The sequence below is a fragment of the Palaemon carinicauda genome, chromosome 43 (genome assembly GCF_036898095.1).
Source record: "Palaemon carinicauda isolate YSFRI2023 chromosome 43, ASM3689809v2, whole genome shotgun sequence".
In the NCBI taxonomy this organism is placed as follows: Eukaryota; Metazoa; Arthropoda; class Malacostraca; order Decapoda; family Palaemonidae; genus Palaemon; species Palaemon carinicauda.
In genome coordinates, this window is record NC_090767.1 from 58,572,904 (window position 1) to 58,585,302 (window position 12,399).

A 12,399-nucleotide genomic window follows, 5' to 3' on the forward strand; every position below is an offset into this window, starting at 1 on the left:
AGGAACTATTGTAACGGAGAAAGCATGTGCGAGCTTGCATTCCAGCCCGGGCATATAAGTTCGCGAGGCTCTTTCATGTGCAGGAGCCCCTTGGGTCCACATTCTTTATGCCCTTCTCTGTACTGTACAGCAAAGAGCAGACCTGCTCGTTTACCTTTGCAGAGAGAGGCACCACTCAGTCTCGGTGGTCTTTATGCTGAAATTGTCGATGCTCATGAAGACTGCAATGTCACTAAAGTACTTAGGTCTCTGAAAAATGCTATAGCATGAATCCTCGAGGCGAGGAGCCAAGAAGACTGTGACGCTTCGGACAGTTTTCCTGCTTGCCCTGCCCTCGGCAAATAAGACGAGGCTCTGTATGCATGTATGAACAATTCACAAGTTACTAAAATTGTATTCCCTTACACTTCTTGCACCATCCACGCCACAAGATCTAGATTAGTCGTTCTCAAACTATTGTGAGATTTAAAAAAGAATCAATTAATAAAAAAAGTGTCACCTGTAAGGATCAGAATAATTTTATGACACAAACATACATAACGAGAGGGGCACTCGTGTATTCCTTTAACTTCCTTCTCACCTCATACACCCCATAAGTTCTAGATTAGTCGTTCTCAAACTATTGCGAGATTTATAAAAGAATCAATTAATAAGAAAAGTGCAACCTTTAACGATCAAAATAATTTTATGACCAAAACATACATAACGAGAGGGGCACTCGTGTATACTCTTAACTTCCTTCTCACCTCATACACCCCATAAGTTCTAGATTAGTCGTTCTCAAACTATTGTGAGATTTAAAAAGAATCAATTAATAAAAAAAGTGTCACCTGTAAGGATCAAAATAATTTTATGACCCAAACATACATAACGAGAGGGGTACTCAGTAGAGAGTGTTACTCTGCCAGGCATCAAGTCTTGTTGAAAACTGCTAGAATTTAGATCACATACTTTCCTTTACCTATTCAAATAAGAGTAGAAAGGCACACTGCGAGACTAGACCTCTACCATAGCTGTGTATTTCCCTTAGGCCAGGCAGTCATAGCAATAGACCGCTAGCCAGTATGACCCATGGGGTCGAGGCAAGTTTGCGATTGAATTATATAGAATATCTCCGATATATGTCTCTGTACTACTGTGAAAGTATTTTTGTTCGTGGTGTACCAATTTTCGTGGTCTTCGTGGGTGGGCGAATCCACATATTTCAAAATCCAACAAAAATTTTTATACGCTGTCTGAATTTAGTCTTGAACTTGGACACATTCGATTTGTGTCGGTGACCTACATTTTCTAAACCATTGTGGATTACTAATTATTGTAAATATGTTTTATTTTATTGTGCACTATGATAATTATTGCATTGCAAATGAACACTTTATCATAATTGGGGTTCAACTCATAACCAAAAAGGTAAAAGTTCCTAAACGGAAATCCGCGAGTTTAAGAATCCACGAACCAACGTTTGTTTATAAAACAACGAAAAATTGGTGCCCACGAATAAAAATACATTCACAGTATATTGTTTGACAGGGACTACGGGCCAACCAAGGGAAAGGCCCGTGCCAACAACAAGTGTTGGCTTTAATACCCCAACAACAACAACAACAACAACGTTTGACAGGGAGTCTTATAAACACTAGACCTTCCAACGTGATATTAGCCGTTCTTCGATATTAAGGAGTTTTTGGGCAATGTAAAGTAATTGCATTTGATCATTTTTATTTACTCAGATATAAACATAGAGTAATGTGTGTTTGTATGTTCGTATTATTAAACTTTGATTTGTCTTGATAATATGTATTGCTGAATACCAACTCCTATCCTGGAATTATAAAAGGTTCCATCGTACATTTGTTTAACTTCTGTTGATTTTATTCGCACATAAGAAGGATCAACTTCAACGTGAAATGCTACGCCAGAATTCATACATATACCAAGGCACTTCCCCCAATTTTGGGGGGTAGCCAACATCAACAAATGAAACAAAAAAGGGGACCTCTCCTCTCTACATTCCTCCCAGCCTGACAAGGGACTCAACCGAGTTCAGCTGGTACTGCTAGGGTGCCACAGCCCACCCTTCCACATTATCCACCACAGATGAAGCTTCATAATTCTGAATCCCCTACTGCTGCTACCTCCGCGGTCATCCAAGGTGACCAGAGGAAGCAGCAGGGCCTACCGGAACTGCGTCACAATCGCTCGCCATTCATTCCTATTTCTAGCACGCTCTCTTGCCTCTCTCCCATCTATCCTCCTATCACCCAGAGCTTTCTTCACACCATCCATCCACCCAAACCTTGGCCTTCCTCTTGTACTTCTCCCATCTACTCTCGCATTCATCACCTTCTTTAGCAGACAGTCATTTTCCATTCTCTCAACATGGCCAAACCACCTCAATATGTTCATATCCACTGTAGCTGCTAGGAAATAAAACGTAATAAAAGTAAGCAGTTATTCTATTAAATTGAGACCACAACAAGAATAATATATCTTCATATAATTAAAACTTGAGTTTCCAAACTGTTCCCTTCCATGGTTAGCTAGCTAACTTTCCTTATTCTTTTCCACTTATCTTTCTGATCAGCTAAAAAGAAATTTTTTTTTTATTTTGACTTCCACTAGCAAAAGAACATTAAGTAGCATATATTCATCGCCAAACTTCATTGTTAATAATTCTAAGTATATCTTATGTGTGGCTATGATATAACAAAAGAATTTGGTGACACCTTCGTGGTCCCTCGGAGGACCTCGGACGACCTCGGACCTGTTTGAGAACGGCTGTTCTGGGAGGTCAGAGTGGCCAGTAATTAACGACACCTCGACTGATTTTAATGGCCAAGTATCCAGCTTTCTTAAAGACTCAAGTTGTATAATTAGGAAAGATACAAATTAATTTTGAAATCTGCGATTTTTTACTTTTTACCGTCGATAGGTCTTCTCAATACCATGTCCTTTGCCCTGCTACATACCAGTATTCTTATGCCTGCTACCTCCTCTCTCTCTCTCTCTCTCTCTCTTTGTGTGTATGTGTGTGCGTGACTGTATGTGAGGTTTTTAAACTCACTCTCCCAGCTTTCCGCATCTCCTTTTTATCTCGCATCTATTCTCTCAATCATCGAGTTGCAACTTTTCTCGCACCTTTTCAGAATCACCACTTTCCTCAGTATTGGGATATTAATTGTAATCTTAGTTTGTCTTTCTCTTATTCCACTCTTTGCTGTGACATCTTTTTTACCCTTTCTTTGTTCTTTTCGTCCACTTTTTGAACATTTCTCCACACCTTCATTCCTTCGTGTAACCTGATTAAGCTTCTTCCGTTCATGTCTGTATCTATCTTCGATTTGCTTTTGCTGCATTCGATACTGTCTGAATCTGTCTCCATCTTTTCTCCATCGTGTTTCCTCTTTAAATCCAGCTCCACCTCTTCTTCCTCTTGTATTACCTCCTCAGAATCCAGCTCCACTTTTTTCCTATAATATTACCCCTACAGATTCCAGCTCCACCTTTTCTTCCCCTTATATTACCTCCTCAGAATCCAGCTCCACCTTTTCTTTGTCTTGTATTACCTCCACCTTTTCTTACTTAGATATTACCTTGTATTACCTCCACCTTTTCTTACTTAGATATTACCTCAGAATCCAGCTCCACCTTTCTTTCTCTAATATTACCTCTTCAGATTCCAGCTCCACCTTTTCTTCCTCTTGTATTACCTCCTCAGAATTCAGCTCCACCTTTTCTTCCTCTTGTATTACCTCCTCAGAATCCAGCTCCACCTTTTCTTCCTTTTGTATTACCTCTTTAGAATCCAGCTCCACCTTTTCTTTGTCTTGTATTACCTCCTCAGAATCCAGCTCCACCTTTTCTTCCTCTCATATTACCTCAGAATCCAGCTCCACCTTTTCTTCCTCTCATATTACCTCAGAATCCAGCTTCCCTTATTCTTCCTCTTGTATTAGCTCCACCTTTTCATCAGCCAATGCTTAACAAGTATCTCATTGCAAGCCACTGATCTTCTGAGCGTTTATTTACTCTCTTTCAATCTCCCGTAGGGGGTGTGGCAGCAGACGCTCAGCACCGCGACCACTTGGAGAGGCACCCTTACAAGCGCTACTCGGAGAGCGAGGTGACGGAAGCCAAGGATATGCTTAAGGACGAGATGGCCATCGTCAAACAGGGCATGGGCCACGGAGACCTCACGCTAGACGCCTACTCGCAGGTCAGTAGAGAAATCTCTGGTTTGTAGCTGATTTTATAAATATTCTTCATCTTCCTAAATTTGAGCTATTATAGGGGAATGTGTTGTCACCTATGTTGTTTATCCTCCTCGTGGATTTTGTAATGCATAGAACAGTTGGGGATGGCGGAGAAGGATTGGATTGGTAACAGGAAATTAGCTGACCTAAGGTATGCTGATGACGCTGTCCTTATTAGGTCTACACCAGGGAAAAGAGCCCATTGAGGAAAGGAAATAAATAAATGGATAGAATCACTACTCGTGATTTACACAAACTTTTTGCCATATAGTTTTTATTTTAATTCTCGCCAAATCCAGACAAAAACATTCATTATCGGATATCAATGAGCAAGTTGTCTGTGTATGGGGCAGCGGACACATATTATTATTACTAGCTAGGCTACAACCCTAGTTGGAAAAGCAGGAGGCTATAAGCACTAGGGCTCCAGCAAGGAAAAATAGCCCAGTGAGGAAAAGAAATAAGGAAATAAATAAACTACAAGAAAAGTAATGCTAGTTTTGTTTAAGTAATCGGGTAGCTTCACTTGATCCTCCTGATTTGCTTGGCTTAAGGTAGGCTCTTTGAATCGCCCGTTAAACTGTGGCTCTTTCCCATTTGCTAAAGGTAGAAGAGACTCTTTAGCTATGGTAAGCAGCTCTTCTAGGAGAAAGACATTCCAAAATCAAACCATTGTTCTGTACTTGGTCTTCCAATCTCTTGGATGGGAGTTCTCTTGCTTGAGGATTCACTCAAACATTATTCTATCTTTATTTATTTCCTTTCCTCACTGGGCTGTTTTCCCTGGTGGAGCCCTAATAAAAGCGTCATCAGCATACTCTAGGTCAGCTAATTTCCTCTTACCAATCCAGTCCTATCCTTCTCCACCATCCCAAACTGTTCTATGCATTACAAAATCCATGTGGAGGATAAACAACATAGGTGACAACACATTCCCCTATAATAGCTCAAATTTAGGAAGATAAAATAATATGAATGATTATAAAATTGGCTACAACCCTAGTTAGAATTGCAGAGTGGTAAAAGCCCAAGGGATCCAACGGGGAAAAATAGCTCAGTGAGTAAAAGGAAATGATGAAGATTTAAGATATCTCTAGATCAGTAACATAGTTTAAATAGATCTGTCATAATAAAACTATGAACAAAGTCTTACTTACAGTATTTCACACCTTCAACCGCTAATTTGTCCCTAGACTAGGCACGCAGTTAATTCTAATAGCCAGGCCTTCTCCATCATGAGGCTCAATACTACACAGTATTCTAGAAGTTTTATTCCAGCTTTGACCAAGTTGTGGAATGATCTTCCTAATCGGGTGGTTGAATCAGTAGAACTTCAAAAGTTCAAAGTTGGAGCAAATGTTTTTATGTTGACCAGGCTGACATGAGTCTTTTTATAGTTTATATATGACGTATCTGTTTCTTGACGTTAATAGTTTATATAGGACATATCTATTTTGACGTTGTTACTGTTTTTAGAATGATATATTGTTAATTTATTCTCATCATTTATTTATTTCCTCATTTCCTTTCCTCACTGGGCTATTCTTCCCTATTGGAGCCCTTGGGCTTATAGCATCTTGCTTTTCCAACTAGGGTTGTAGCTTGGCTAGTAATAATAATAATAATAATAGATCTTGTCTTTGTTTTGCCACATTTAAGGTCATTGAAAGGGCTGCCTTTACAGGTGTGAAATAGGTCATTTAAGGTCATTGAAAGGGCTGCCTTTACAGGTGTGAAATAGGTCATTCAAGGCCATTGAAATGGCTGCATTTACAGGTATGAAATAGGTCATTTTAGGTCATTGAAAGGGCTGCATGTACAGGTGCGGAAATAGGTCATTTTAGGTCATTGAAAGGGCTGCATTTACAGGTGTGAAATAGGTCATTTAAGGGAATTTTGACGAAGGGAAAATTATTTTTGTGTGAGATAGCCATATTGTCATTTAAGGTCATTGAAATGACTGCATTTACAGGTGCGGAAATAGGTCATTTTAGGTCATTGAAAGGGCTGCCTTTACAGGTGTGAAATAGGTCATTTAAGGGAATTTTGACGAAGGGAAAATTATTTTTGTGTGAGATAGCCATATTGTCATTTAAGGTCATTGAAATGACTGCATTTACAGGTGCGGAAATAGGTAATTTTAGGTCATTGAAATCTCACAAAGGGTCTAATCAAGACTGCTCTTGCAGGTGTGGGAGGAGTGTCTGGCGCAGGTCCTGTTTCTGCCGAGCCAGGGGAAATACACGAGGGCCAGTTTAGCCAGCAAGAAGGACAGAATCGAATCGCTGGAGAAGAGGCTCGAACAGAACCGACAGCACATGGCTAAGCAGGCCAAGTTAGCAGCCAAGATGGAGAAGAAGCTCAAGATTTTAATGGGCGGATATCAGGTAAGACGGCGTTCTGCGAGTCTCTTACGGAGCTGTGGATTAAGGCGACGATGTTTTACTAGAAGTCCGTAGAAAGCTTTTGACCCTAGACTTGTGGAAGCTGCAGAAATCTGTAGATCTTTGTTCCTAGAGGTGTCAACTCTGTAGATATTGGACCCTAGAGCTGTCAAATCTGTAGAAATATGTAGATATTTGACCCTAGAGCTGTCAAATATGTAGAAATGTGTAGATATTTGACCCTAAAGCTGTCAAATCTGTAGAAATATGTGGATATTTGACCCTAGAGTTGTCAAATCTGTAGATCTTTGACCCTAGAGCTGTCAAATCTGTAGATATTTGACCCTAGAGCTGTCAAACCTGTAGAAATATGTAGATATTTGACCCTAGAGCTGTCAAATCTGTAGATATTTGACCCTAGAGCTGTCAAACCTGTAGAAATATGTAGATCTTTGACTCTAGAGCTGTCAAATCTGTAGATATTTGACCATAGAGCTGTCAAATCTGTAGAAATATGTAGATCTTTGACTCTAGAGCTGTCAAATCTGTAGATATTTGACCATAGAGCTGTCAAATCTGTAGAAATATGTAGATCTTTGACTCTAGAGCTGTCAAATCCGTAGATATTTGACCCTAGAGCTGTCAAACCTGTAGAAATATGTAGATCTTTGACTCTAGAGCTGTCAAATCTGTAGATATTTGACCATAGAGCTGTCAAATCTGTAGAAATATGTAGATATTTGACCATAGAGCAGTCAAATCTGTAGAAATATGTTGATATTTGACCATAGAGCAGTCAAATCTGTAGAAATATGTTGATATTTAATCCTAGATCAGTGACATCTGCAGATCTTTGTCCCCAGAGCAGTGAAATCTGTAGATATTTGATCCTAGAGCTTAGAAATCTGTAGATCTTTGATCATAGGGCAGTAAAATCTGTAGATTTTTTACCCTAGAGCTCAGAAATCTGTAGATATTTGACCCTAGAGCTTAGAAATCTGTAGATATTTGACCCTAGAGCTTAGAAATCTGTAGATATTTGACCCTAGAGCTTAGAAATCTGTAGATATTTGACCCTAGAGCTTAGAAATCTGTAGATATTTGACCCTAGAGCTTAGAAATCTGTAGATATTTGATCCTAGAGCTTAGAAATCTGTAGATATTTGACCCTAGAGCTTAGAAATCTGTAGATATTTGATCCTAGAGCTTAGAAATCTGTAGATATTTGACCCTAGAGCTTAGAAATCTGTAGATATTTGATCCTAGAGCTTAGAAATCTGTAGATATTTGACCCTAGAGCTTAGAAATCTGTAGATATTTGACCCTAGAGCTTAGAAATCTGTAGATATTTGACCCTAGAGCTTAGAAATCTGTAGATATTTGATCTTAGAGCTTAGAAATCTGTAGATATTTGACCCTAGAGCTTAGAAATCTGTAGATATTTGACCCTAGAGCTTAGAAATCTGTAGATATTTGACCCTAGAGCTTAGAAATCTGTAGATATTTGACCCTAGAGCTTAGAAATCTGTAGATATTTGACCCTAGAGCTTAGAAATCTGTAGATATTTGATCCTAGAGCTTAGAAATCTGTAGATATTTGACCCTAGAGCTTAGAAATCTGTAGATATTTGACCCTAGAGCTTAGAAATCTGTAGTTCTTTGACCCCAGAGCTTAGAAATCTGTAGATATTTGACCTTAGAGCTTAGAAATCTGTAGATCTTTGATCCTAGAGCTTAGAAATCTGTAGATATTTGACCCTAGAGCTTAGAAATCTGTAAAAACCCTTGACCCTAGAGCTTAGAAATCTGTAGATATTTGACCCTAGAGCTTAGAAATCTGTAGATATTTGACCATAGACCTGTGAAATCTGTAGATATTTGATCCTAGAGCTTAGAAATCTGTAGATCTTTGACCCTAGAGCTTAGAAATCTGTAGATCTTTGACCCTAGAGCTTAGAAATCTGTAGATATTTGACCCTAGAGCTTAGAAATCTGTAGATATTTGACCATAGACTTATGAAATTTGTAGATCTTTGACCATAAAGCTGGGAAATTGTAGTTCTTTGACCACAGACCTGTGAAATCTTTAGATATCTGTAGATCTTTGACCCTAGTGTTATGAAATCTGTAGAAACCTTTGACCCTAGAGCTGCGAGATGAGAGATCTGTTCGTCTTTGCAGGCCAGAGCCGCGTCCCTCGGCGCCAGTCTGCAGGACTGCGTCAACCAGGTGGAGACGGCCTTCTTAGAGCTGTCGACCTTCACCTTCCTGAAGCAGATGGAAACGGTGGCCATCCCGCGCCGTCTGGCCACCATCTCGGAGGATGTGGCCAGACAGACGGAGCGAGAGAAGGAGCTCCAGAGGCGATACGACCAGCTGCAGATGAAACTACGCGCCCTCAAAGGACCCGCCGCCCCCACGACCAACGGCTTAGACCCCCAATAGATGCGACTAGCCAATGAAACGGACTAATTTTCAGTGCTAGCGGCTGACGATCGCTCGTCCCGCGTTCGCTCTCGACAGGCGGGGACGTTCATAGCCTTATGGAGTTTTTATAATGTGTTGGGCAGTGGGGAATCAGCATCGTCAGTCGATTAGATTTTGGCAAGGCGTGACGACACGTCGGTGATTTAAAGTCAGATTTGCAGAGAGGTGTTATTTTGTTATTTTACAGTTTGTACATATTCACATCTATGACAGTAACGTGATATATCTTTTCCTACGACCCATAATGTCTTGTACGTGACGTTCGACAAGTCACAATCGGTAATCAGTTATTTCTTAAATCTAAGACGTTGCCATATATAATGGCGTAAATAGTACAGTATTGATATTTAAAAACATTTGGTTAACATGGAGAAAATTTATATAGGAATAACTGATCGATACAATTTAGAATATTTTATTTACCAAGGATCAGTACCTGTGGCTTCTCATTGTATTTCCCCATCCATAACTATCGTTACACTTGTCTTAATCTCTTGTTTGTCTTCCTTATTTTGTGCAGCGTACGCTTGCTATACAAGAGCTAGTCATACTCTCTTGAGTTACCCATGTTTCCTTTAAATTACGACTATCACGTACAAGATAAAGATACAGAATTGCGATTATCGTCTCTGCTAGAAAAATCCAGGACAGATTATCGCCTGATGTTTCTTGTAAATTATGACGATCACGTACAAGATAAAGATACGGAATCGCGATTATCGTCTCTGCTAGAAAAATCCAGGACAGATTATCGCCTGATGTTTCTTGTAAATCACGACTATCACATACAAATTAATGATACAGATTCGCGATTATCGTCTCTGCTAGAAAAATCCAGGACAGGTCATCTGACGAACGAAATAATCTTTTCTTCGAGCTATGCAGGCATACGTGAGTTTCCAGCGCCGCTCCGTACGAAGCCTCTTTTGCAACCAGGTCGTAACGTCGCGTTGCTGCGATTTCCTCCCTCCCGGGGCCCGTCAAACCGAGCGGGGGTTTGACAAGATCTTGAGGGCGTACCTCGATAGGTCTGGAGTATTTCTTCCCGATTTTGTAGGTTCATGTTTGTATATTATATGAATTTTTATTGTTATGATTTGGATTAAATGATCATTGGACCAAGAACATGTATTTTATTGAATATATAACTTTATATAACTGAATGATGTTAATATATGCATGATTTATAGTACTACAGTAGATTAAGAAGAGCAAGTTGTACTGTATAGCTATTCAGATAGATTTTGATATTTTATTTTAGAAGAGTCAATTGTTTTAGCATTGTAGTAGAATTTATTGGTCATAGCAAGACGAAGGGTTTCTGCCGACATTGCAGTTTTAACTTCGCAATTCTCATGTGGCAACGTTTCTCAGGAATTACCGAGGTACAATGATACTTCCTGTCAGTCAAGTGATTTTGTGATAATATAACGGAAAGTCACTTTTTGTTAGGAAATGTAACGAAAAAGTCACTTTTTATTAAGAAATGTTACGGAAAGTCACTTTTTGTTATGAAATGTTACGGAAAGTCACTTTTATGTTAAGAAATGTAACGGAAAGTCACTTTTTGTTAAGAAATGTTACGGAAAGTCACTTTTATGTTAAGAAATGTTAGGGAAAGTCACTTATTGTTAAGAAATTTTAACGAGAAAGTCAGTTTTTGTTAAGAAATGTTACGGAAAGTCACTTTTTGTTAAGAAATGTAACGGAAAGTCACTTTTTGTTAAGAAATGTAACGGAAAGTCACTCTTTGTTAAGAAATGTAACGGAAAGTCACTTTTTGTTAAGAAATGTTACGGAAAGTCACTTATTGTTAAGAAAAGTAACAAAGTCACTTTTTGTTAAGAAATGTTATGGAAAGTCACTTATTGTTAAGAAAAGTAACAAAGTCACTTTTTGTTAAGAAATGTTACGGAAAGTCACTGTTTGTTAAATGTTACGGAAAGTCACTGTTTGTTGAATGTTACGGAAAGTCACTTTTTGTTGAATGTTACGGAAAGTCACTTTGTTAAATGTTACGGTAAGTCACTTTTTGTTAAGAAATGTAACGTAAAGTCACTTATTGTTAAGAAATGTTACGGAAAATCACTTTTTCTCAAGAAATTGCTTCCTGCACGAATTCAAATCTTCGTTATATACGTAGATGTGATTCAGTTTGAGAGCTGGGTTAAGCATAAACAACTGAGCTCACTTTAGATTTGGCTACGGTTGAGTGAAACTGAGCACGTCTCTACATTTGGCTACGGTTGAGTGAAACTGAGCCCGTCTCTACATTTGGCTACGGTTGAGTGAAACTGAGCACGTCTCTACATTTGGCTACGGTTGAGTGAAACTGAGCACGTCTCTACATTTGGCTACGGTTGAGTGAAACTGAGCACGTCTCTACATTTGGCTACGGTTGAGTGAAACTGAGCACGTCTCTACATTTGGCTACGGTTGAGTGAAACTGAGCACGTCTCTACATTTGGCTACGGTTGAGTGAAACTGAGCACGTCTCTACATTTGGCTACGGTTGAGTGAAACTGAGCACGTCTCTACATTTGGCTACGGTTGAGTGAAACTGAGCACGTCTCTACATTTGGCTACGGTTGAGTGAAACTACACACGTCTCTCTTCCGGAATTCTCCCTATTAACTGGCTATAATAACTTTATTTTCTTTTGAGGACTGCAATCGTGCGGTAACTTTATGTCACCCAAGAAGACGGATCCAGACAGAAATGCCGTCTGCGCGAAGGCTTCTCCTTGCGAGGATTGTCTTTTCTTATTATTTTATACATTTCCTCTTTCTTCATAGTTCTCTTACCTTGGACCATACACCTATTCTAATTCTGAGGTCCTTTGCGTCAATAGGCGTAGCAGGAGATGATGATGATTTTAATATTAATTCTAATGTGACCATTGTCTATTTTCATCGCTTCCAATATTCGTTAGGAATTTTATCGGTGGGAGAATATCACAAACTTGCGTAAACAATATTCAGACTTTCGAAAGGGACTGTGGTGAATCCCAGGGTAATATTTTAATTATATTTTTTTTTTTTTTTTTTTTTGTATAGAGCCCTATGCAAATTTTCATCGTCCCAAAGACTCTACTCGTCTGTATTATAGAGAATCCATAGAGTCAGAGTTCCTAAGGATAACGACATCAATGATCTTCGATCTTGGGACGTCGGAGAACTCTTGATTAACGAATCCGTCCCGAGGACAATCTGCTTCGATAGTGTTTTATATCGATTTCAACGTTTGCATTTCCCACAAGCTAAGGGTGTGAATTA

The 12,399-nt window shown here is 39.2% G+C and overlaps 1 protein-coding gene across 1 annotated transcript in view; it reads left to right on the forward strand.

The window, feature by feature from the left end:
- Positions 1–10,249, forward strand: part of Cdc5 (cell division cycle protein 21) — a 34,267-nt gene extending 24,018 nt beyond the window's left edge. The window contains exons 7-9 of the mRNA XM_068366235.1: positions 4,050–4,216; positions 6,443–6,640; positions 8,819–10,249. Of these exons, the coding sequence (XP_068222336.1) occupies positions 4,050–4,216; positions 6,443–6,640; positions 8,819–9,082 (629 nt within the window). The 3' untranslated portion in view covers positions 9,083–10,249. The remainder of the gene's footprint in view (positions 1–4,049; positions 4,217–6,442; positions 6,641–8,818) is intronic.
- Positions 10,250–12,399: the final 2,150 nt, after the last annotated feature.